Below are 23,124 nucleotides of genomic sequence, written 5' to 3' on the forward strand. Positions count from 1 at the left end.
GGGCAGTGTTTCGTTCTGCTGAGCATGGGGTCGCTATGAGTCTGAAACGACTCGACGGCACTTAACAACAACAACAACATGAAAGAATAGTGTTGTTGGAAAAGAAGTTGTGATTAGGGTCAATTACTTGTTTCAACAGCGAATAATATTTGTAGCCATAATAATGTGGAAAAATAACTCCTTTTATTCCCCCCAAAATATATATATATACACTTATATAGATACATATAATAAAAAAATATAGTAAATAAAATACATAGAAAAAATACACTTTACAAATATAAACTGCTGCTATATTGCTGAGAATATTGCCCAATATATATCAAAAGTTTAATTTTTTCAATTATTTTACTCAACAATTGAGTTTTAGGAATTTATCTCAACAAAATAAAAGTTAATGTGCATTGAAGATTTAAATACAAGTACGGTTGTTGCAGCCATGTTCCTACTAGTAAAAAATACAATTCAACTTAAATTTCTCAAATGTTGAATTGATTAAATAAATTTTGGTGTAGATATATAACATGATATTATATAAACTAATATTTGCTTAGGAAAATATTCAAGAACTCTGGTGGTGTAGTGGTTAAGGCATTTGTCTTCTAACCAGAAGGTTGGTGGTTCGAACACACTAGCTGCTCCAAAGAAGAAAGATGAGGCAAGTCTGCTTCTATAAAGATTTGCAGCCTTGGTAACCCAGTGAGGGTCATTATGAGTTGGAATCAACTCAATGGCAGTGAGTAAGTGAAGAAACTATTCATAATAAATTTATGGATAAATAAGTTTCAAAACATTTCACTGTAGTCCTAATTTTTCAAAATAATAAAGAGATATAAAAATTTTATCAGTAATTATTTTAGATGGTGGGATTAAATGTGAATTTTCTTTTGTTTCTTCTTGCCTGTAGTTTGCAAACACTAAAGCACCTAGAGTTGTCACACACACACAAACACGCACATATACAATCACCTTATAACTTATGCTTTAACTTTATAATTAGAAAATAAAAACTGTTTTTACAAAAGAAGGAAAAAGAGAAAGACAAGGAAGATGGCATGGTGCATGGATATTTTGTAATGATCAGAAAAGTATTTTGTTTGGCAAAGGAGAGAGAAACTTATAGGCTAAGTTAATCTCCACCTATCCACTCATTCAACTTACATTTTAGACCACTTACCATGTGCCACTCACTGTAATCAACTTTTTTCCTATAAAGAGCAAATAAGACACAGAAGCAGTTGGAAATAACCAAGAACCTCATTTTTAAGTTGACTTTTGTATGTAGCTTGTAATCTACTCTAAACTTAGATATAAATTGAAAATACTTTGTAAACTGCATAAATTATAACACAAATGTAAGTTCTGATTATGAATGATAGCACACCTAATGGTGTCATATTCAAGTATTAATAATAATAATGACTATGTCAGGTGTGAAATAAGAATCACATTTGGATGGTGCAAATAGCTAATGCACTAGGCTGTTAACCAAAAGTTGGGACGTTTGAGACCACCCTAAGGAGCCTGGAAGAAAGGCGTGGGGATCTGTTTGTGAAAACTGTTTATGAAAACTCAGCCCCTGAAGGCCCCGTAGAGAGAGCAAAATTCTACTCTGACACACTTGGGATCATCATGAGTCAAAACTGACTGGAAGGCAACTGGTTAAGGGGTAAAATATCTAAGTTTTGTTGTTAATATTTATATTTAGCTTCCTGTTTGTGTATCAGGACGTAGCCTATTGTTTCATTAAATGCAAATGAATGTAACCCAGAGAAAAATGAAAATAAAAAGAAAAATCATGTAAGTGTTCAGAATCTTAAAACAATTTTATTTTACATTTTAACATGCAAACAACAATACAGTGGTATCACTAGGGCTGGTGTTACCTAGTGTGATTAAGTATTGTGGTGTTCCCCCGCCCCCCATATACCTCCTCCCATATCAGACAATACACAAGGCTTAGTAATATTTATTAGTAATTTCATACATAAAATAATAAGTGATTGTATAGTTTTACTTTACTTAAATGTAATATTTCTTAGATTATGTGAATACTAACAACACAATTGTTTTGTAAAATCTTTCTACATTGAATTATAAAATTATTAGTTACAACATTTATTAGTAACAGAGGAATTACTACTACATTCTCAAAAAAGTTATTGATATAGGTTCAAAAATGCTACAATAAAATATAGTTTTAGCTCTAATATTGTAGCTAAAGCACCAGAAAATTTGACAAAATTAGCTACTATAAAAATACTGGAAAAAAAAAAAAAAATCCACAGTGTGTGTTTGTAGCGCATGCAGAAAAAAACTCCATTCAAAGCCTCTTTGTAATTGGGCAATAATGACAACTCTGACGAGACAGCATTAAAAGGTTCAGAAAGTAAATCAATATAGAGTTTTAGCCTTGTAAATATATTGATCCATATAAGCTATTGTTGTTGTTATGTGCTGTCGAGTCAGATCCGACTCATAGAGACCCCTCCTTGGGTTTCAGAGACAGTATCACTATGGAAGTAGATTCTCCAACCTTCCTTCTGAGGAGTAGCTGGTGGGTTTGAACTGCCAACCTTCTGGTTAGCAGTCAAGAGCCTTAGGCACTACACTATGCCACCTTGTAAAACCTGTATTTGTTGTTATAACTTATTACAGGGAAATTTATATAAAAAATAATAATAAGTTTCTGTTGAAATACTGCACAAAAATTTTGTAGACACCCCCATAGCATTTTTGTGTCACCTCTGACAATGCCACCCAGCATAGTCCACACCCCCCTGTGCCCCCTAGTGACATAACAGTGCTGGTATTTTCTGTGACAATTGAAAACACCAATCTGGTAATATCCACCAATCTTTTGATTAGTATTTGAGTACTTAACCATTTGTGCCACCTACCAAAAAAAAAAAAAAAAAAAAATTCACTGCCGTGGAGTTGTGTCCAACTCATAGAACCCCTCCTTGGGTTTCTGTGGCGATCTCTCTAGGGAAGTAGATTGCCCAATCGTCCTTCCAAAGAGTGGCTGGTGGGTTTGAACCTCCAGCCTTCTGGTTAGCAGTCAAATGCCTTAGGCAGTGTGCCACCAGAGCTCCTTTGTGCCAACTAGGCACTCCTTATATCTGATACAACAATAGAAATTATAGAGTTTGGACAGCACAATGTCTCTGGCTTAGAAATGTTTTCTAGAAGTGAAATGGAAAAATGATTCTTCAGTTGTCTTAGAGAGTATGTAACATGTGATTTAACTAATTGCAATCCTATCTAGCAAAGCAATATATTCAGAATATGAAATAATGGCTAGAATCTATGTTAATATAAAAACTAGTAAATGATACAAACTATAAAAAGTGAGGAATAAAAATTTATTTCATACACTCACTATAACATGCCTACTTTCCAAAAGTAATCTCATATTTCAAGAGAGAAATATATAGCATAAGAAGCCGAAGCCTACCAAAGATGAAAAACCCAATTCACTAACAATATTAAATTTAAATGATAGATGCATATGAAGGAAAAAAGGAGAAAATTATTCAAATCAATACCAAATTGAATTTTTCAAACTTGAGTCACATCACTTTTCCCACTATTTCCTTACTTAGTATGCTTATATGACTTCCTGGAGGTAATAATGAATTTAGTATTTCCAAATTGTTTTGGAAACTGAAATTTTGCTAATGTGTTACCTTCTGGTTATTATGTTATTAGCCTTTGAATCACATCAAATTCAAACTACAGAAATTGAATGTACTACCTTACGTGGGTCTGTGTATTTAATTACCATGTTGAAGGAGATGCCTGTAGCATAAAAAGTCTGAATGCTGTCGCAAAAATAGAGCAACTCTTAGAATTGCTCTGCTCACAGAAAGAATGGACTTCTCATTCAGCTGGTTTCAGCTGGCTGCACGTTGTCTTGGGACTGCCTGGATGTAATACAGATCTCCAAACAATTTCTATGCCTCCACATTAGTATCAAAGACATTTCCACTGAGATATAGCCTGGCAGGTTTCAGTAGCAATTGTTTCCTGGTAAAGGTAAGTCCATTCTTTGGAGAATTCTAATTTGGTATTCTTTCCAACAATATCTCCTAAACATTCCATAGCATATAATAGAAGCTTTACAAGGGATTATTGAATGGAATTAAACAAAGAGTTTATTAAATAATAGTATATTAAAAAAAAAAAAAGACCTAAGATGTATTATAGATAGATATCTTTGTAGAAATTCTCTAGAAACTTGTAAGTTGCTATAGATTTGGTCTCCAACTCATGGTCCCCATGCATGACTAAATGGTCAATCGTTGACTTGGTTCTCTAGTGTTGCTATAACAGTCATACCGCAGGTGGATGATTTTAACAAACACGGATTTATTTTCTTACAGTTCAGGAGGCTAGAAGTCTGAGTTCAAAGTGCCAGCACTAAAGGCTGGATGAAGGAGCTCTGCCTTCTCTTCCAGGGCCCCTAGAGCTGGAGGTTTTCTCTAACTCAAACAGCTGCTTAATGCTGAGGCTCAACTCAAGCCAACAAGTAAAATAGCACAATCCCAAGATAGGTGGGCAACATAGCCAACCAGTGGTTCAATTCCTGGAACGATCCAAGATCTGCAGGCAACATGGTAGGCCATTGGGATGAAGACCTGGCCAAATCCTTGGCAGGATCCAGACGTGACTAAAGCTGTAGACTTTTCTTAATGCTTTTCCTTATATCTTGGAAGCAGGCCACACCCTGAAGACAGCAATTTAGCTGCTCACAGATGATTTCACACTGACATGATTATAATCTCATCATGGGGAATAACTACATCTAGCTGCCCAGACACTCAAAACCAGGCCCACCCATGTTGACACACAACCTTAACTACCACATCATCTTAGCCTGAAAGCGTCAATGAAACCTATTAAGCATCACAACAACACCCAGCCCTCCACTGACAGTGGCCAGGAATCAAACCTAGGTCAACCACTGAATCACCACTGCCCCGCTATGTAACCCAGCCCTCAGAAACTGAAAGGTCTTTGTTTACATGGAAAAGGCTTTTCCTTAATGTGTCCTGAAAACACAAGTTATCAAAAGGCCATTTGTCTTAACTCTCTGAATTTATTATCCAATAAAGCTTGATATCATTTAAAATATTACACATAAACACATACTTGAGAAAGTGCTTGATTCTTTTTGGAAAGAAAAGATTTTTAATTAGATCGTTGTCCATAAACTGAATTAATAAATGTTTATTATTTTGAGGAAATGTATTTTTATGCAAATAATTGTGTTTTATATTTGTTTGCCTGTTGTGTCCTCCCCCAACCCCATGAAATATTTCTGTAAGTTTGCTATGCAACATTTTTTTACTTGTTGGTATTACATTTTTTGTTGTTGTTGTTTTTATAAGCTGTGGAGTAAGTTCCAATTCATAGTGACCCCATGCATGACAGAATAAAACACTGCCTAGTCTTGCACCACCTCACATTCATTGCTATGTTTGAGCCCATTGTTTCAGCCACTGTGTTAATCCATCTCATTGAGAGTCTTCCCCTTATTTGTTGACCCTCTACTTTGAGGAGCTCTGGTAGCATAGTGCCTAAGGCACTTGACTGCTAACCAGAAGACTGGTGGTTCAAATCACCAGCCACTCCTCAGAAGGAATCTACTTCTGTAATGATAGTGCCTTGGAAACCCAAGGAGGGGTTGTTATGAGTCGTGTCCGACTCGATGGCACATAACAACAACAACTACTTTACCAAACATGATGTCTCTCCTCATAATAGTACAAAGTAAGTGAGAGGAACTCTCACCATTCTCGTTTCTAAAGCAGATTTCTGACTGTACTTCTACGAAGATAGATTTGTTCTTGATTTTTTCTGGCAACCATGGTGTATTCAATATTATTTAGTAACACTATATTTCAAATGCATCAATTCTTCTTTGCTCTTCCTTATTCATTGTCTAGGTTTTACATGCAAATGAGACAATTGAAAATACCAAGGCTTCAGTCAGGTGCAACTTAATCCTCAAGGTAACATCTTTGCTTTCAACACATTAAAGAGGTCCTTTGCAGCACATTTCCCTAATGTAATACATCATTTGATTTCTTGACTTATGCTTTTATGAATATTGACTGTGAATCCAAGTAAAATGAAATCTTTGTATCCTCAATCTTTTCTCCACTTATCAGGATGGTGCTTATTGCTCCAGTTGTGAGGATTTTTACTGAAGTCTTCGACCTTCATCAGTAAGTGCTTGAAGTCATCTTCACTTTCAGCAAGCAAGGTTGTGCCATCTGCATTTCCAGTTTGTTAATGAGTCTTCCTCCAATGTCACATTCTTTATACAGTCCAGCTTCTTGGGTTATTTACTCAGCATACAGACTGAATGAGCATGGTGAAAGTATACAACCCCTACACACACCTTTTCTGATTTTAAACCATGCAGTATCCCCTTGTTCTATTGAAACTATGACCTCTTTGTCTATGTACAGGTTTAGCGTGAGCACAATTAAATGTTCTGCAATTCCCATTTGAAATGTTATCTATAATTTGGTATGATCCACACAGTCAAATACCTTTGCATAGTCAATAAAACAAAGGTAACAAAGATAAAAATCTCTCTGGTATTCTCTGCTTTCAGCCAAGACCCATTTGACATCAGCTATAATATCACTCTTTGCATGAATCGGGCTTGAATTTCTGGCAGTTTTTGTCAATGTACTGCTGTATTTCTGAAATATCTTCAGCAAAATTTTACTTGTGTGCAATATTAATGATATTGTTTAATAATTCCCACATTCCATTGGATTGTTTTGCTTTGGAATGGGAAAGATATGGATCCCTTCTAGTTGGTTGCTCAGGTAGCTGTCTTCCAGAGTTGCATTCATTTGTGTACAAACAGCTCAATTGGTATTTTGTCAATTCCTGGAGCCTTGTGTTTGCCAATGCCTTCAGTGTGGCTTTGACTTCTTCCTTCAATACCATCACTTTTTGACCATATGCTACCTCCTGAAACATCAGAACACAGACCAATTCTTTTCCCTAAAGTGACTCTTTGTATTCCTTGCATCGTATTTTGATACTTCCTGTGTTACTCAGTATTTTGTTCACAGAGTCTTTCAATACTGCATCTCGATGCTTGAAATTAGTTTCTTCAATTGTTTCAGCTTGAGAAACGCTGATTGTGTTCCTCCTTTTTGGTTTTCTAATATGAGGTCTTTGCAAATTCATTATGTACTTTGTCTTCCTGATCTGTCCTTTGAAGTCTTATGTTTAGCTCTTTTTCTTCATCATTTCTTCCATTCACCTTCAGTACTGTACAGCGAAGAGCAAATTTCAGTCTCTTTTGACATCAACTTTACTCTTTCCATTTCTTTCTTTTTAATAACCATTTACTTCATTTATGATGTCCTCAGGTCATCCCACAACTCATCTGCTGTTTAGCCATTAGTGTTCAATGTGTTAAATCTATTCCTGAGATGATCTCTAAATTCAGATAGAATATACTTAAGGTCATACTTTGACTCTCATGAATGTGTTTTACTTTTCTTCAGCTTCAACTTGAACTTATGTATGATCAGTTGATGACGTGCTCCATGGTTGGCCCCTGGTATTGTTCTGACTGATGATAGTGAGGTTCTATATTGTCTCTTTCCACAGATCTAGTTGATTTGACTCCTGTGTATTCTGTCCAGTGAGGTTCACATGCATACTTGCTGTTTATGTTGTTGAAAAAAGGTATTTGCAATGAATAAGTAATTTGTCTTGTAAAATCTATCAAGTGATCTCTGGAATAATTTCTCTCACCAAAATCATATTTCCCAAATATGATCCTTCTTCTTTGTTTCCAACTTTTCCATTCTAATCACCTATAATTATCAATGTATCTTGATTGTATGTTTGGTCAATTTCAGGCTTCAGAAGTTGGTTAAAAAAAAAAAAACTTCAATATCTTCATATTTGGCATTAGTGGTTGGTGCATAAATTTGAATAATATTTGTATTGACTGGTCTCCCTTGTAGGGATATGGATGTTGTCCTATCACTGACAACATTGCACTTCAGGACAGAGCTTGAAATGTTCTTTTTGACAATGAATGTAACACCACTCAGTTTCTCATTCCCAGCAGAGTAGACCATATGATTGTCTGATTCAAAATGGCCAGTATCCATTCATTTCAGGAGAGAAATACCTGGGATGTCAATCTTTATGTTTAGCATTTCATTTTTGACAACTTCCAATTTTCAGAGATTCATACTTTACACATTCCATGTTCTAATTACTAATGGATGTTTGTACCTGTTTTTTCTTATATTGAGGCATGTCTCAATCACCAAATGATGGTCCTGAAAGCTTTACTCCAGGACTTTAAGGGTGACTGTAGCTCTGGTGGCATAGTGCCTAGAGCATTTGACTGCTAATCAGAAGGCTGGAGGTTCAAACCCACCAGCCACTCCTTGAAAGGAAGGTTGGGCAATCTACTTCCCCACTGATCTGCCTCAGAAACCAAGGAAGGGTCACTATGGGTTGGATCTGACTCCACAGCAGGGGTTGCATTTGCATTGCATACTTTGAGGAGTCAGTTCATCACCTATTATATTTTGTGTCTTCCTATCAGAGGGACTCATCTTCTGGAATTATATCAGACAGTGTTTTACCACTATTATAAGGTTTTCATGGACCAGTTTTTTTTAGAAATATGTCATCATGTCCTTCTTCCCAGTCTGTCTTAGTCTGTAAGCTCTGATGAAGTATGTCCACCCTGGGTGACCCTACTCATGTTTGAAATACCAGTGGCATAGCTTTCAGCATCATTGCAACATGGAAGCCACCACAGTACAACAAACTGGCAGATGATTGGTGGCATTACAGGTAGTTTTTTGTTTTTAATTTGTGACAGCTGTTTAAAAGTCATTTTTACTGTTTATGCTTCACTTTATTGATGATAAATTAACATGCTTAATGAAAATACCTGGGGGGAAGGTTGTGGCTGGGAAAAAAATAATGTATAATATATTTGCATAAAAATACAGTAATTTCTGAAAAAGTGTCAAATCTGTATCACAAGTTTCAGTTTTAAGACTATTTAAATTAAAATATAAATAAGAATTAGTAAACTTAATGAAAATTTATTATAATCTATGATATTTTGTGTGTCCTTAAAAATACTTATTCAGAACTCCAAAATATAATTTTCTTTTTTCCAAACAAAGCAACATGAACAGACAGAAAAGAATATGTGTAGACTTGTATTGCTTATGTAAAAGTAGATGATATTGTTAGATTTTCTGCTATGTGGACAACTATGCAAACGTCCTTGTATTCTGTCTTTCCAGAAGAGTTTAATAGAAGATCAGGTAAAAACAGAGTGAAAAATAAAAAGGCCAAAAGAATTGTAAAAATGCCGATGATGTCATAAAAGAGATTATTTTAGCTTTCGCTTACTACATACACAATCCTGCTCCAACTAAAACATCTGCCTGTCACCCCATAAATGTTCCTCCACTTCTCTTCCCTTTATGAGCCAAAAAAAAAAAAAAAAAAAAAAAAAAAAAAAAAAAAAAAAAAAAAAAAATGAAGCTTTAAGGGACATTTAATAGCCAGCAGCTGTTTGGCTGCCAAATATTGCATCTGGAGGAGAGTGTTTTATTCACAGGGGAAAGAAAAAAAACAAACTCACTATTGTTTAAATTTTAAGTTTCTTAAAGTGTACCATTTCTTTCCATGAAAACATTTGATTGCTCTGAATATAGGGAAAGACACAGGATTAAAACCCTTACTGCATCTGAAAACTAGCATGTTGTTACCATATTGTTAATGAATACCTGAGATTATGTTTGATCATGTTTAATGCATAGGTCAAATGTTCCTTATTGTGAATGACTTTAATGCCAGGTAAACGGGCATTTCAAGAGAACTTAGATGCATTTTATTCTTCTAAAATGACTCTACCTAAGGCTAAAATGAAGCGTAATTGTTTTCTTTGTAATGTTCTAAGTTTCTGAACTTAGAACTAGAATATAATCCATTCTTTTAAAATACCTACTGTGGTGGTTGAGATTATGTATCAACTTGGCTGGGCCTGGTTTTGAGTGGTTGGGCAGCTTGGTGGTAGTTACTCCCCATGATGAGACTGGCAATCAACTCCATGGTGGAATCTGCCATGAGCAGATGAGTAGCTGCTTCAGGGATGTGATCTGCTTCTCATATATAAGGAGAAGCTTTGGGAATGGTCTGTAGCTTTTGGCATGCTTGTATCCTGCATATAGCCAAGTCATTATTCAGTAACCTGCCACATTGTCTGCAGATCTTGGGACTCTTAATGACTTGAATCAGTGGCCTGCCATGTGATTTGGTAATGCCAGGACTGTGACTTTTACTTATCAACCTTGGGTTTGTCAGCCTCAGCAGCCAGCAGCTGCCTGACCGAAGAAAGCCTCCAACTTCGGGGAGTGGGCAGCAAGAGGCAAAGTTGAAGCCAAGGTTGAGGGGCTTTCACCAAGCTCCTAGAGCCTGGCACTTTGAACCCGGATTTCTAGCCTCCAAAGGTGTAAGAGAACAAACTCCTATTTGTTAAAGCCATCCATTTGTGGCATTTTCTGTTAGAGTGACACTAGGGAATCAAAACATCTACATTTCTTAAAATAAGTATTTAGAACAGTGACACATCTGCCTTAGCAAAAATTAAAATGGGGAACTTGTACTAGAAGAGTATCTTGATAAAGGAGGGACCTAGGTTCATAACATGATGACTAGAGCCACGTTTAAAACCATATACTTCAAGATTATGTGAGCACCTAAAAGCCAAACCCACTGCCACTGAGTTTATTCTGACACATAGCGACCCTATAGGAGAGAGTGGAATTACCACAGAATGTTTTCAGGTCTGTTAAACTCTATGGAAGCAGACTACCTCAGCTTTCTCCTGAGAAGTGGCTGATGGGTTTGAACTATTGACTTTTTGGTTAACAGCTGAACAGTTTAACCACTGCACCATCAGAACTCCTTGATTATGTTAAGAGGAATATAAAAACTGTAAGGTATTGCATATACTTTGATATCCAAGCTGTTTCATCTACTCCTTTTACTTTGAAAAGCAGCTTTTATGGCAATCCTAATATTAGCATATATAATACTTCAAGAGACACAGTTTACCCCTGCAGAACATAAAGTGGTTCAGTTAGAAAGCATTCCATTCAAGAGAGGGAGAAAGTACCAGCTGTTCTGTTCCTGTTCATAGCTTCTAATCTATTTCTTTCACTTTTTCTTTTCTATCTTTGATGAGACTAATATATGGGTTGCAGCATCTGCCTCATCCTTCTCCTTGGGCCTGAAGTCATATATGCCCCTCATTCAAGATGTCAATCAAATTTCCTGCTTTTATTGTACTACATGGCCTGGTGATGGAACTCAGCAGCTAACCAAAACATCTGAGTTTAGAACCCATCAGCTTCTCAGAAAGAAAGACATGTCAGTTTCCTTCCGTAAAGATTAAAGCCCTGGAAACCCCATGGGGCACTTCTACCCCGTCTTGTAGGTTGTCTCTGAGGTGGAATGAACTAGATGGCAACAGGTACATGTTAGATGCTGAAGCTGAAGAGAAGCACTAGCCAGTTCCCACGCAGGTCCTCAACTTCTGTTCTGCTACATCCCTGCATACACACCACCTTTAGCCTAGAGTACCCTTTTCTTGTTTTTCCCTTCTCTTTGCCAGAACTCCAAACAGCTCCTCCATGCTTCTCTGTATCTTCACATCTAGAAATCCCACCCTCCTCTGATTTCCCAGAGCAGTTTATCCATGTCTCTTTAATAAGATAAAATAATATGTATTAGACATGCACATGGCTTTTCACTTCTAAGTTGCAAGCAGCTTGAAGATAGACTCAGTATCTGATTCATCTTCTGCAACTAGCTAGAACAATATCTCACACATAAAAGATGCCGAATAAGAAATCCAAGTAATAACTCTTTGCCAATGAATAGAATGAGGCTTGAGAAATGCCTTGAAAGATTGATGGGACGTGGAGAAGAGCTGAGAAGGGATTTGTTTGATAAATGACTTCTCACCTTATACCAAGCTAAGGATTATACAAAAACACCAGAAGATAAAGCTAACCTCTTCACTTTATTGGTGAAATATAAGTTTCTGTAGGAAAATATTTGCACAAATTCAAGATAAATCATCCCATGTACCATGCTTGTCAAAGGAGCTCTAATAATGTAATGTTAAGGCATTTGACCACTAACCAAAAACTCAGTGGTTTGAATCTACCAGCTGCTCAGTGGAAGAAAGATTGGGCAATCTTCTTCTTCAAAGATATACCATCTTGGAAGCCCAGTAAGGGTCACTGTGAGTCAGGATTGACTTGATGGCAGTGAGGTGTTTTTTTTTTTTTTTCCTTTAGTTTATCACACTTATAAAGAGAAATTTACCAATTACTTTTAAAAATCAAATAACCCCCATAACTTGTATTGGTCCTGCTCCTTTGGACAGCAATGAAAGAAAACATGTACACAAAGTTCACCCAGTTTTTCTTACTGACTCACTATAGTGCCAACCACTTCTTTATGGTTGCATCATCTTTGTTTAAAGTACAAGTGCCCTAGTTAGACTATTACTATTGGAGGCACTACATCCTCTCAATAAAATGTCATTATTACCTTTCAGAATCTTCACACTGATGGGTGAACATTACCGGTTTCTCTTTGTATTGTTCATTTTTGTTTGTGAGCTGTCCACATGGAATCTAAAAGAAAAAAATAAAAAGGATATGAAACTCAGATATATCTCCAGAGAAGAGAAATGTGTTAGTCACTGGAGAAGAAACTAACTGTTAAATGCATTTTTCATCAAAAGCCATGTTTTTATTCTCATGTCTTGTTTTCAACCCTGCCCTTTATGAGAGGACAGACCACAGTTTTCCTTTCTGCCTAGTTTCAATCAAAGGTAAAACACTGAGTGTAAACATAGACTCAATTTTTCACTTGAGGAAGAGTCCCATGACAAAGAGAAATTGTCCAGAAGAAAGGAAAGGAAAGCTTGACATTCCAACATACAAAGTATAAACTGTTAAAGTTGTCAGACTGACATGTTTGTAATTCAATTAGCCAAAGTCTAGAAATGAATTCTCCAGGAAAAATGACAAAGACATCAAGAGCTTTCTTCTCAGAATACCATTCATTGTAGCTGTATCTTCAATGAGAGTTAGTGATTACTTCCATACTTTTCAGGGTTATAAGGAAACTTATAAAGTGACCATTAAAATAGGAGGAAATATTAAAAAAAGAATTGTTTAAGTTAATGAATTTTTCATTGCTCATAGTTTTCAATGTAGTATTAATTGCAACTTAAGTACCAAACTATGACCAAATAATATACAAACATCATAGTTTCTCATATGGGCTTATGGTAGAATTTTGAGATTGAAATGTTTGAAGAGTTATCTACATTTTAAAAGCCAATTCCTGTAGGCCCTTAACACATTTTGAATGCATCTGTAAACTACTAATTGCTGTGATCCCATCAGAAAGTTAGGGCAGTTCAGTTCTGTGGAAAACATGAAGCCACTTTGTCTGAGTTTTATGAGTTTCTGTTTAAATGAAACGACAACCAAAAATAAAAGTTTGTTAAAATGCTCCAAGAAGGATTTGTTTAAGCTATTGGCAAGCTGTCAGTACACACTGTGGGAGGGTAGCTTTTTGTTTTGTTTTGTTTTCAGCTTGTGACAGCTGTTTAAAAGTCATCTGTTACCACCATGCTAGTCAGTTAATAGATGAAAGAAATGGCTTTCAGGACTGTTGTACGGATCAGACCACCAACTAGTACAGCTATCTTGTAACTATACAAATTGGGAAAAAGCCATAGCTTCTTTATGTGGCACTCTCTGGAGATACTACAGAATTCTATACATGCATTGACAACATGGGCAAGTGGCATGCTACCTAACAAAGGGTGACTTAGACTAAGTGCCCATACTGTAATTTCTGGAAGATAAGGTTTTTTAATTTAATCAATAAATTGAATATTCATACAGTAAAGTTTAAAATTGTCTCTTATTATCCTTAAAATTACTTTTAGAAAATGTTACTCTTCCCAATAGATCTGAAATTACAAATGAAATCTAAGAGTAATAGATAACCATAGAATTTGAGGGCTTAGCAAATACTCTAAGAATTCTAACACCTTTAGTTCACAAGAGAGGGATTTGTTGTTTCTGTTGTTAGGTGCCTTTGAGTTGATTCTGACTCATAGTGGCCGTGTGTGCAACAGGATGAAATACTCTGGTCCTGTACCATCCTCACAATTCATAGTATGCTTGAGCCCATTGTTGCAGCCACTGTCAATCCATCTCTTTGAGGGCCTTCTCCTTTTTCTCTGACTCTCCACTTTACAAAGCATGATTAAAAAAAAAAAACAAACAAAAAAAAAAACACCTCACTTCCATGGAGTTGGATCCAATTGATAGCGCCCCCTCCTTGGGTGTCTCTATGGAAGTAGATTGCCCAATTGAGGAGTGGCTGGTTGGTTTGAACCGCCAGCTTTCTCATTAGCAGTCAAATGCCTTAGGCACTATGCCACCAGAACTCCTCAAACCATGATATCATTCTAAAAGAGGGGAAATAGAAGGTAGGAAAGGACATATCATACGGCTAACTAATAGTCCAGAATCTGAAGCTGAGCCATTTGACTCCTCAAACTCACTGCCATCAAGTCAGATCCAACTCATAGTGACCCCTCCTTGGGTTTCCAAGGTGGTATCACTACAGAAACAGATTGCTCAACCTTCCTTCTGAGGAGTGGCTGGTGGGTTTGAACTACCAGTCTTCTGGTTAGCAGTCAAATGCCTTAGGCACTGTGCCACCAGAGCTGCTATTTGACTCCTAGTCCCTGATTTTCTATTGTTGCTGTATAATTGAATATTACACAAATGATATTTTAAGTTTGAAATAGATGACATATAATTTTAATACTATGATATTTTTAAAGTAAGATATAAAATTTTTATATTCCAAATGAAGTCTCATAACAGTATATTTCTTGGGCAATTACACAGTATTATTTGAATTCTGGAGATAAACAAGCCAAAAAACAGCATGTGGAAAAGGACATTTCCAGACTCAAAGTTCTCTACTTTAAAGTTCACAGATAATACCTCTAAGACACTGGAAACAGAAGAGGGATGAATTGTCTCAAAGTTATAAGTTTAAAAAACATTTCCTTTTTATATAGTCCTTTCATAGACTAATTTACTCTTATTACTATTCTATCTAGGGAATCAAAATATCAGCTAGGGTAGCCAGAAAAGTCAATATTGCATGCATAATTATATATTCAAATAGTTTCTTCATTTCCACCAGAATTATTCTTATGTCCACAAAAGAGCCACATTTTTCCAACAGGAAAGAACAAAGGCAGTAAAGAGAAAAAGATACTCAGCAATTATATTGAACGTTTTTCCCAACTTCTGCAGTATGAAATTGACCAAACATGCAATTAAGTTACATTGATAATTACTGGTGATCAGGATTTGAAAGTTGAAAGCAAAGAAGGAAGGTAGGTTGAAAATATGGCCTTGGTGATAGAAATAGAAATGATGGTGGAGATCACATGATACAATTTTGCCAGAAGTATGAGTTATTCATTACAAATATATTTTTTTCAATGACATAAATGGCAATGATACATATGGACCTCGCTGGATGGAATACACAGAAATCAAATCAACTACATATGTGGAAAGCTATGATAGAAACTCAATATTATTACTTACAACAAAGGCAGAGGCTGACTGTGGAACAGATGATCAATTGCTCACGTGCAAGTTCCAGTTGAACCAGAATAAAATTAAAATAGGACTACAGGAGCCAAGGTACAACCTTGAGTATATCCCAGTGAACTTAGAGACCACCTCAAGAATAGATATGACTCACTGAATAGTAATGATTAAAGACCAGACAAGTTGTGGGGTGACATCAAGGATATCACATATGAAGAAAGCAAAATATCATTAAAAGAAAGCCAGAGATACATGGAAACAATTAGGCCAAGGGACTAGTGGACTGTGTGAACTTCAGCTGACATGATCCTGAGACCAGAAACTAGATGGTGCCTTGGTGATCATGGTCTACCACTTGGAAAGAGATCAAAATAGGAGATCCTGGATAGAATGGGAGGAAAATGTGGAAAAAAAAACTCAAAATCATAAAAAAGATCAGGTTTACTGGTCTGATAGACACTGGTAAAACTCCCAAGACCTTGTCCCCTAGTCACCCTTTGGGCCTGGAATTGAACACACTCTTGTGCTTGCACCCAAAAAATAGACAGGCATATTCGGTGAATATTTACACCAGGTAGGTACACTCCTTAGCATGATATTCTTGAGAGAGAGAAATTAGAAGGCAGGAAAGGGCAAATCATATGACTAATTAATAGTCCATCGACCATGGTGATCAGAAGGGCAGCATTTGCATCAGGAGATAGTTCAGAGGACAGAAATGCATAGGAAAGAAGGACACAGGAAAAAGGTAACCACAGGGAGGCAGTGGGAAGAAAGCTGTTATGTTACAGGGACTGAAATCTATATCACGAAACAAAATGCATATATGAACTGTTGCAGGGAAAATTAATTCTCTCTGTAAACTTTCACTCAGATAACAATAAAAATAATAATAAGCCAGGAAAGAAAGAAAAGAGCAAAATGGATGCCAGAAGACTCAGAAATTTACTTTTAAATGTAGAAGAGCTAAAGCAAAGGAAGAAATAATGTAGTAAAAGAGCTGAACAGAAGACTTCAAAGGACAGATGAAGAAGACTTAGCATTATAGTGAAATATGCAAAGACCTGCAGTTAGAAAACCATAAAGGAAACCACTCAGCATTTCCCAAGCTCAAAGAACTGAAAAAAAAATGCAAGACTTGAGTTGCAACATTGAAGGCTTCTATGGACAAAATACTGAATGACACAGGAAACATCTACAGAAAATGGAAGCAATACACTAAGTCACTGTACCAAAAAGAATGGTTGACATTCCACTATTCAGGAAGTAGCATATGGTCAAGAAGTGATGATACTGAAGGATGAAGTCCAAGCTGCACTTAAGGCATTCGTGAAAAACAAGGTTCCAGGAATTAACAGAATATTAACTGAGATGATTCAACAAATGGATGCAACACTGGAAGTGCTCACTCAACTATGTTAAGAAATTGGGAAGACAATTTATGCTCATTACAAAGAAAGGTGGTCCAATGGAGTGTAGAAATTATCAAACAATATCATTAATATCACACACAGGTAAAATTTTCCTGAAGATAATTAATAAAAATGTTTGTAACATTACATCAACAGAGCACTGCAAGAAATTCAAGCCAGATTCAGAGGAGAATGTAGAATAAGGGATATTATTGCTGATGTTAGATGGCTGAAAGCAGAACATACCAGAAAGATGTTTACCTGTGTTTTATTGATGATCAAAGACATTCAGTTGTGTGGATCATAATAAATTATGGATAACAGTTTGAAGAATAGAAATTGCAGAATTAATTGTGCTTATGCAGAACCTGTACATAGACCAAGAGGCAGTCATTCAAATAGAACAAGGGGATTGTGTATTTTTTAAAAGCAAGAAAGGTGTGTATCAGTGTTGTATCATTTTAGCATACTTAATCAGTCTGTATGCTCAGAAAATAATCCAAAATTGTGGAATATATGAAGAATAATATGGCATCATCATTGGAGGAAGCTCATTAACAACTTGTGATATGTGATGACACAACATTGCTTGCTGAAAGTGAAGCGGACTTAAAGCACTTTTTGATGAAGAGAAAAGGCAACAGCTTTCAGTGTGGATTATACTTCTTTGCATGAAGAAAGCAAATAATCTCATGACTGGACCAATATGTAATATCATGATAAACTAAGAAAATATTGATATTGTCAAGGATTTAATTTTATTTGGATCCACAATCAATGTCCGTGGAAGCAGCAGTCAAGAAATCAAATGACATATTTCCTTGAACAAATTTGCTGCAAAATACATCTTTAAAGTGTTAAAAAGCAAAGATATCACCTTGAGGACTAAGGTTCTCCTGACCCAAGCCATGGTATTTTCAATTGTCTCATATGCATGTGATAAGTGGTTAATGAATAAGGAAGACTGAAGAGGAACTGATACCTTTGAATTATGGTGTTAGTGATGAATGTCAGCTATACTGTGGATTGCCAGGAGAATGAACAAATCTGCCTTGGAATAAGTACAGACAGAATGCTCCTCAGAAGCAAGGATAGTGAGACTTTGTCTTACATATCTTGGACATGTTATCAAGAAGGACAGTGTCTGGAGAAGGACATCATGCTTGGTAAAAGTAGAGGATCAATGAAATAGAAGAAGTCTCTCAATGAGATGGATTGACATAGTCACTGCAACAATGAGCTCAAACATAACAATGATTGTGAGAATGGTACCACAGGACCTTTTTAGTACCATTGTCCTTTTTTTTTTTTTTTTTTTTAAAGTCTTACAGAAAATAAACAACTTGAGAATTATTATAAAACTGGTCATCATTGAGTCAATTCCAACTCATAACTACCCCATATGTGACTGGAAAGAATTGTCCCCTAGGGTTTTCTTAGCTAGCTATACAAGCAGATGGTGAAGTGCCATTAGGTGAATTCAAACCACTAACATTTAGGTCAATAGTTGAATTCAAACTGCTTGTGCTTTTTAATGCTTTAAAGAGGTACTTTGCAGCAAATTTGTTCAAGAACCTCAGAAGTTCATAGGACTTAGCAAACATTTGTGGCATCTATAAACTTTGTGTCTACTAATTATAAGTCAAGGTGACATTAAACTTTGAAATAAGGAATTCTGCCGATGTGCTCTTTCTCACCACCACCTCTACGTCAGTTCGTCCTGCTACAATAGTTTGCATGTTGCTATGAGACTAGAAACTATACCACTGATGTTTCAAATACCAGAAGGATCACCCATGGTGGACATGGTCAGCAGAGCTTCACAGATTAAGAGGAAATACCTAGTGAAGTACTTCTGAAAATTACCCAATGAAAACTTTATGAATAGCAACAGAATATTGTCTAGATTTGGTGTTGGGGGGAGCACTCAAAGTACACAGCAGCTTATAGTGACCCTATAGGACAGAGTAGAACTGTTCCATGGGGTTCCCTAGGTTGTAATCTTTATAGAAGCACATTGCCACATCTTTTAGTGCATTTAAACTGCAGATCTTTCAGTTAGCAGCCGAATGCTTAACCACTGTGCCATCAGGGCTCCTTAAATATTGAAACAGATCCTAAAAGAACAACCAAGTTAAACACAGAACAACTTGGACTTTCATAAAGGCAAATTATATTTGAATTCTAAACAGTAGGGGTAAAGGAAAGAATAGGGTACCAGATTCCTCCCCCACTCCTCTATTCAAGGTGGATTGCTTAGGTATTTCATTTTGAACATACTTAAAATACAACTATTCAAGTTTTTAATGTTTGATTATGATGCATAGTGTCTGCCTATCATTCTCTAATTTCTATTAGCTTTTAGAGAAAAGTCAACAGAGTTTTGGTTTATCTCATGCCTGTGATAATTTTTATCCTGTTCATGTATATGACCCATGGTACACAGAATTCTTCATTAATAAGAGGCAAGACCATAACGAAAGTACCAAAACTGAAAAATCAAACTCACTGCCATTGAGTCCAATCCAACTCATAGTGACCTATCCTTGGGTTTCCGAGGCACATCTCTATGGAAGTTGATTGCCCAGTCTTCCTTCAGAGGAGTGGCTGGTGGGTTTGAACTGCCAGCCTTCTGGTTAGCAGTCAAATGCCTCAGGCACTATGCCACCAGAGCTGCCAAGAATATTACAGGGTGAGAAAATAATAGAGCTTATGCACTTCCCTTGTTTGTAAACTGCCTTCTTGCATTCCTTTTCTTTGTGTACACTGAAGCACAATAGCACAGTGATTTAAGAGCACCCTTGGAAGCCACATAGCCTGAGTACAATCCCTGCTCCTCTAATGACTTTATCTGAAAGGATTACAATCTTTCCGTGCCTCTGTTTCCTTTTCTATAAGATGTCTGCCTCATAGGGTTGTTATGGGGCTAAAATATGTTGATATAGGTAAAATTCACATAACAATGTCTGGCTTGTAGTTATCATACTACAGTTATTCATGGTTGTCATTTTAATTGAGTCTCAGTTGTGGTTAGTTCACCATCCTGACTGATGGTGGGAGGGGTCATACTGCAAGAGTTTAGAATATGGGGGGTTGATATAGATTATCTCGAAGGCCCATTTTGACTATAAAATTCTACATTTCTAAGATTCCAGGTATAGAAATAGGTACTTCCCTTCAAAGAACTCATCATCTCCAAAGGGCCAGAAATTAGGTGTTTCTTATTTTCATATCCCTAGGATCCAGCATAGAACCTAGCTCACAGTGAGGACCTAATATTTTAAAGCTAGAATATTGAAGGAAAGATACCCACCTGCAAAAAAACAGCAAATGATAGGAGTGAATAAGTGGCATTGACAGTAACTCAGAGTCTGAAGTTGATAGGAATTACTATGAGCAACAGCATTGGCAGCAAACACTATGACCAAGAGCAGTTGTGCAAATTTTTTTCAGTAGTTTATTTACATTGCTATATTTTTGCCTTTTACATATTGAGAAAATTTAATATCAAGAGGGTTTAAATTTTTATTTGAAATTGTTTTATAATTTTGAGTTTCTGGGGAACGATAATATAAACCACATACAATCTGAAAGAGAAAAAATTGACAACTACAAACCACAGATAGAACATTATCTAATTGGCTGACAAAGGAACTCTCATGGCACAATGGTTAAGTGCTCAGCTGCTAACCAGAAGGTTGGCAGTTCAAATCCACTAACAACCTCTGTAAAGATGACAGCTTTGGAGACCCTATCGGGCAGTTCTACTCTGTCCTGTAGGGTCACTATGAGGGGAACTCACTGGAGGAGCAACAAATTAATTGGCTAACAACACAACCCACTAAGTGCAAACATATTTCCTTGTTTCCATCATTTGGTTATTTTCTTCTTCCTCTCTTCCTTCTCTTTCTAAGGAGTTCCTGAATAGTGTTAAGGAAGCAGCTGTTGCTTTGTGTTTAACTTAAGCAAAAGATGTCCTGGATTCTTGGATGGATTTCAGTACATCACTGAAGATCTAAGCTGTTTGATTGTTTAAGCACAAGTTTATACAATCCAAAGGACCAAAATAACCCAACATTAGAGGATAAACATACTTTTGGAAGTAAACCAACTTTTATGAGCTTTTCACCATTTGTGGTGACAGCTTTTAATACATTTGTATTTCCAAAGTCAGGTTCAGGGACGAGGGTGTGAGTATCACCAATCATAGTTAAACTCTGAAAAGAATAGGCTTTATAGACCTTGAGAATGTCAAGTTAAAAATTGTCAAAGCATTCTTCTCCCATTGCGTAAGGTTGTTATGTTGGTAAAGTCTGTGTTATAGCATTGGAATGTGTCAAAATATAAGTGCAATCAAAGGGATGAATTCTTAAGACAGAATTAAAACTAGAACCTGACAAGTGATTTTTAGCTTTATAAAATGTGCTTCCCTTTGGGGCATACAGTTTAGAACTCATACTTTCTTAGAAACTGTTTTATTTCAATGTTTGTCTTTACTATATTCAACATAAACCAGGTTGATGTTAACCAGGTTCAACACATTTGGTGTGAAATGTCCAAGGGAAGTACTAAAACATCATGATAAATTACCATCCATACCCACCACCTATTTGTCAGTTTGTCCTACTGTGGTGGCTTGTATGTTGGTTGCTATGATGCCAAAAGCTATGCCACTGGCCTTTCAAATACCAGTTTGGTTACTCATAGTGGACAGGTTTCAGCAGGGCTTCCAGACCAAGATGAACTAGGAATAAAGGCCTGGCGATCTACTTCTGAAAATTAGACAATGAAAACCTTATGGATCACAACAGAACATTGATTCACTTGTTTCAGACATGTCATAAGGAAAGACCAGTCTCTGTAAGAGTACATCATAATTGGTGAATAGAGAGGGCCAATGAGGGTGAGGGAGACCCTCTGTGAGATGCTGACACACTAAGCAGCAACAATGTACTTGAACATGCCAAGGATTGTGAGGAACACAAAGAACTGGGCAACTTTATTCAGTCAGCATCCAGTTGAAAGGCAGCTAATGACAACATACCATATGTAAGATAAATAATAAAAAATTTGTAAGACACTATGCTGAAAAACATATATACACACATAGATAAAAGGGAGCCCTGGTTGTACAAGGGCTGAGCACTTGGTTCTAAGTCAAAGGTCAGTAGTTTGAACCCATCAGCAGCTATTTTGTCCTACAGAGTCTCTATGAGTTATAATTGATTCTATGGCACACAACAACAACATATATAAAGGCACTTATACTGATTTGTAAGGATCCCTGTTGGTGCGGTGGATAAAACACTCAGCCGCTAACTGAAAAGTTGGTGGTTTGAATATACCTGCTCCATGAGAGAAAGATGTGGCAATCTGATTCTGTAAAGATCTATAGCATTCAAAATCTCAGAATCAACTCTATGGCAGTGGGTTTGCTTTTAGATTTTTATACCTTTTTTTTTTTTTTAAATGACATTTTAAAATGTAAGAATACATGAAAGTTTTTCTTATTCATCATACAAGAGACCTATGGCAGTTAATTAAAAAAAAAAAAAACTGGTTCAAACTGGGACTCATGTTAAACAATACTGTTTTAATTTAATTTAAAATATTGAAGTGAAGGTTGGGCAATCTACTTCCACAGTGATACTGCCTCGGCAACCCAAGGAGGGGTTGCTATGAGTTGGGTCTGACTCGATGGCACATAACAACAACAACACATCATTAGTCAAGCTCTCTTTCTTTAGGGGAGCTCTACAGATTGTTCTCCATGTGAGTCTGGTGACCCATATTGAATCCTTTGTGAGTTCTAGTTTCAGTTTCTTTATAAGGGGAAAAAAAAATTAAGACATGTGCAAAGCAGGCTGAAAACAGAATACATTTAGATTTTCATGTTTTTCCAATCTCTAATATTTTTCTCACATCTGATGTCACATCCAATTTTAATT

The 23,124-nt window shown here is 36.3% G+C and overlaps 1 protein-coding gene across 1 annotated transcript in view; it reads right to left on the minus strand.

Moving 5' to 3' along the window:
• The window catches only part of TNIP3 (TNFAIP3 interacting protein 3), a 168,519-nt gene extending 147,135 nt beyond the window's left edge, over positions 1–21,384 (minus strand). The window contains exons 1-2 of the mRNA XM_007953269.2: positions 21,271–21,384; positions 12,649–12,734 (exon numbers count right to left, since the gene is read on the minus strand). Coding sequence (XP_007951460.2) covers positions 12,649–12,734; positions 21,271–21,384 — 200 coding nt within the window. The remainder of the gene's footprint in view (positions 1–12,648; positions 12,735–21,270) is intronic.
• Positions 21,385–23,124: the final 1,740 nt, after the last annotated feature.

Source organism: Orycteropus afer, unplaced genomic scaffold (assembly GCF_000298275.1).
Source record: "Orycteropus afer afer isolate SDZICR_OR568_19922 unplaced genomic scaffold, OryAfe1.0 scaffold00382, whole genome shotgun sequence".
In the NCBI taxonomy this organism is placed as follows: Eukaryota; Metazoa; Chordata; class Mammalia; order Tubulidentata; family Orycteropodidae; genus Orycteropus; species Orycteropus afer.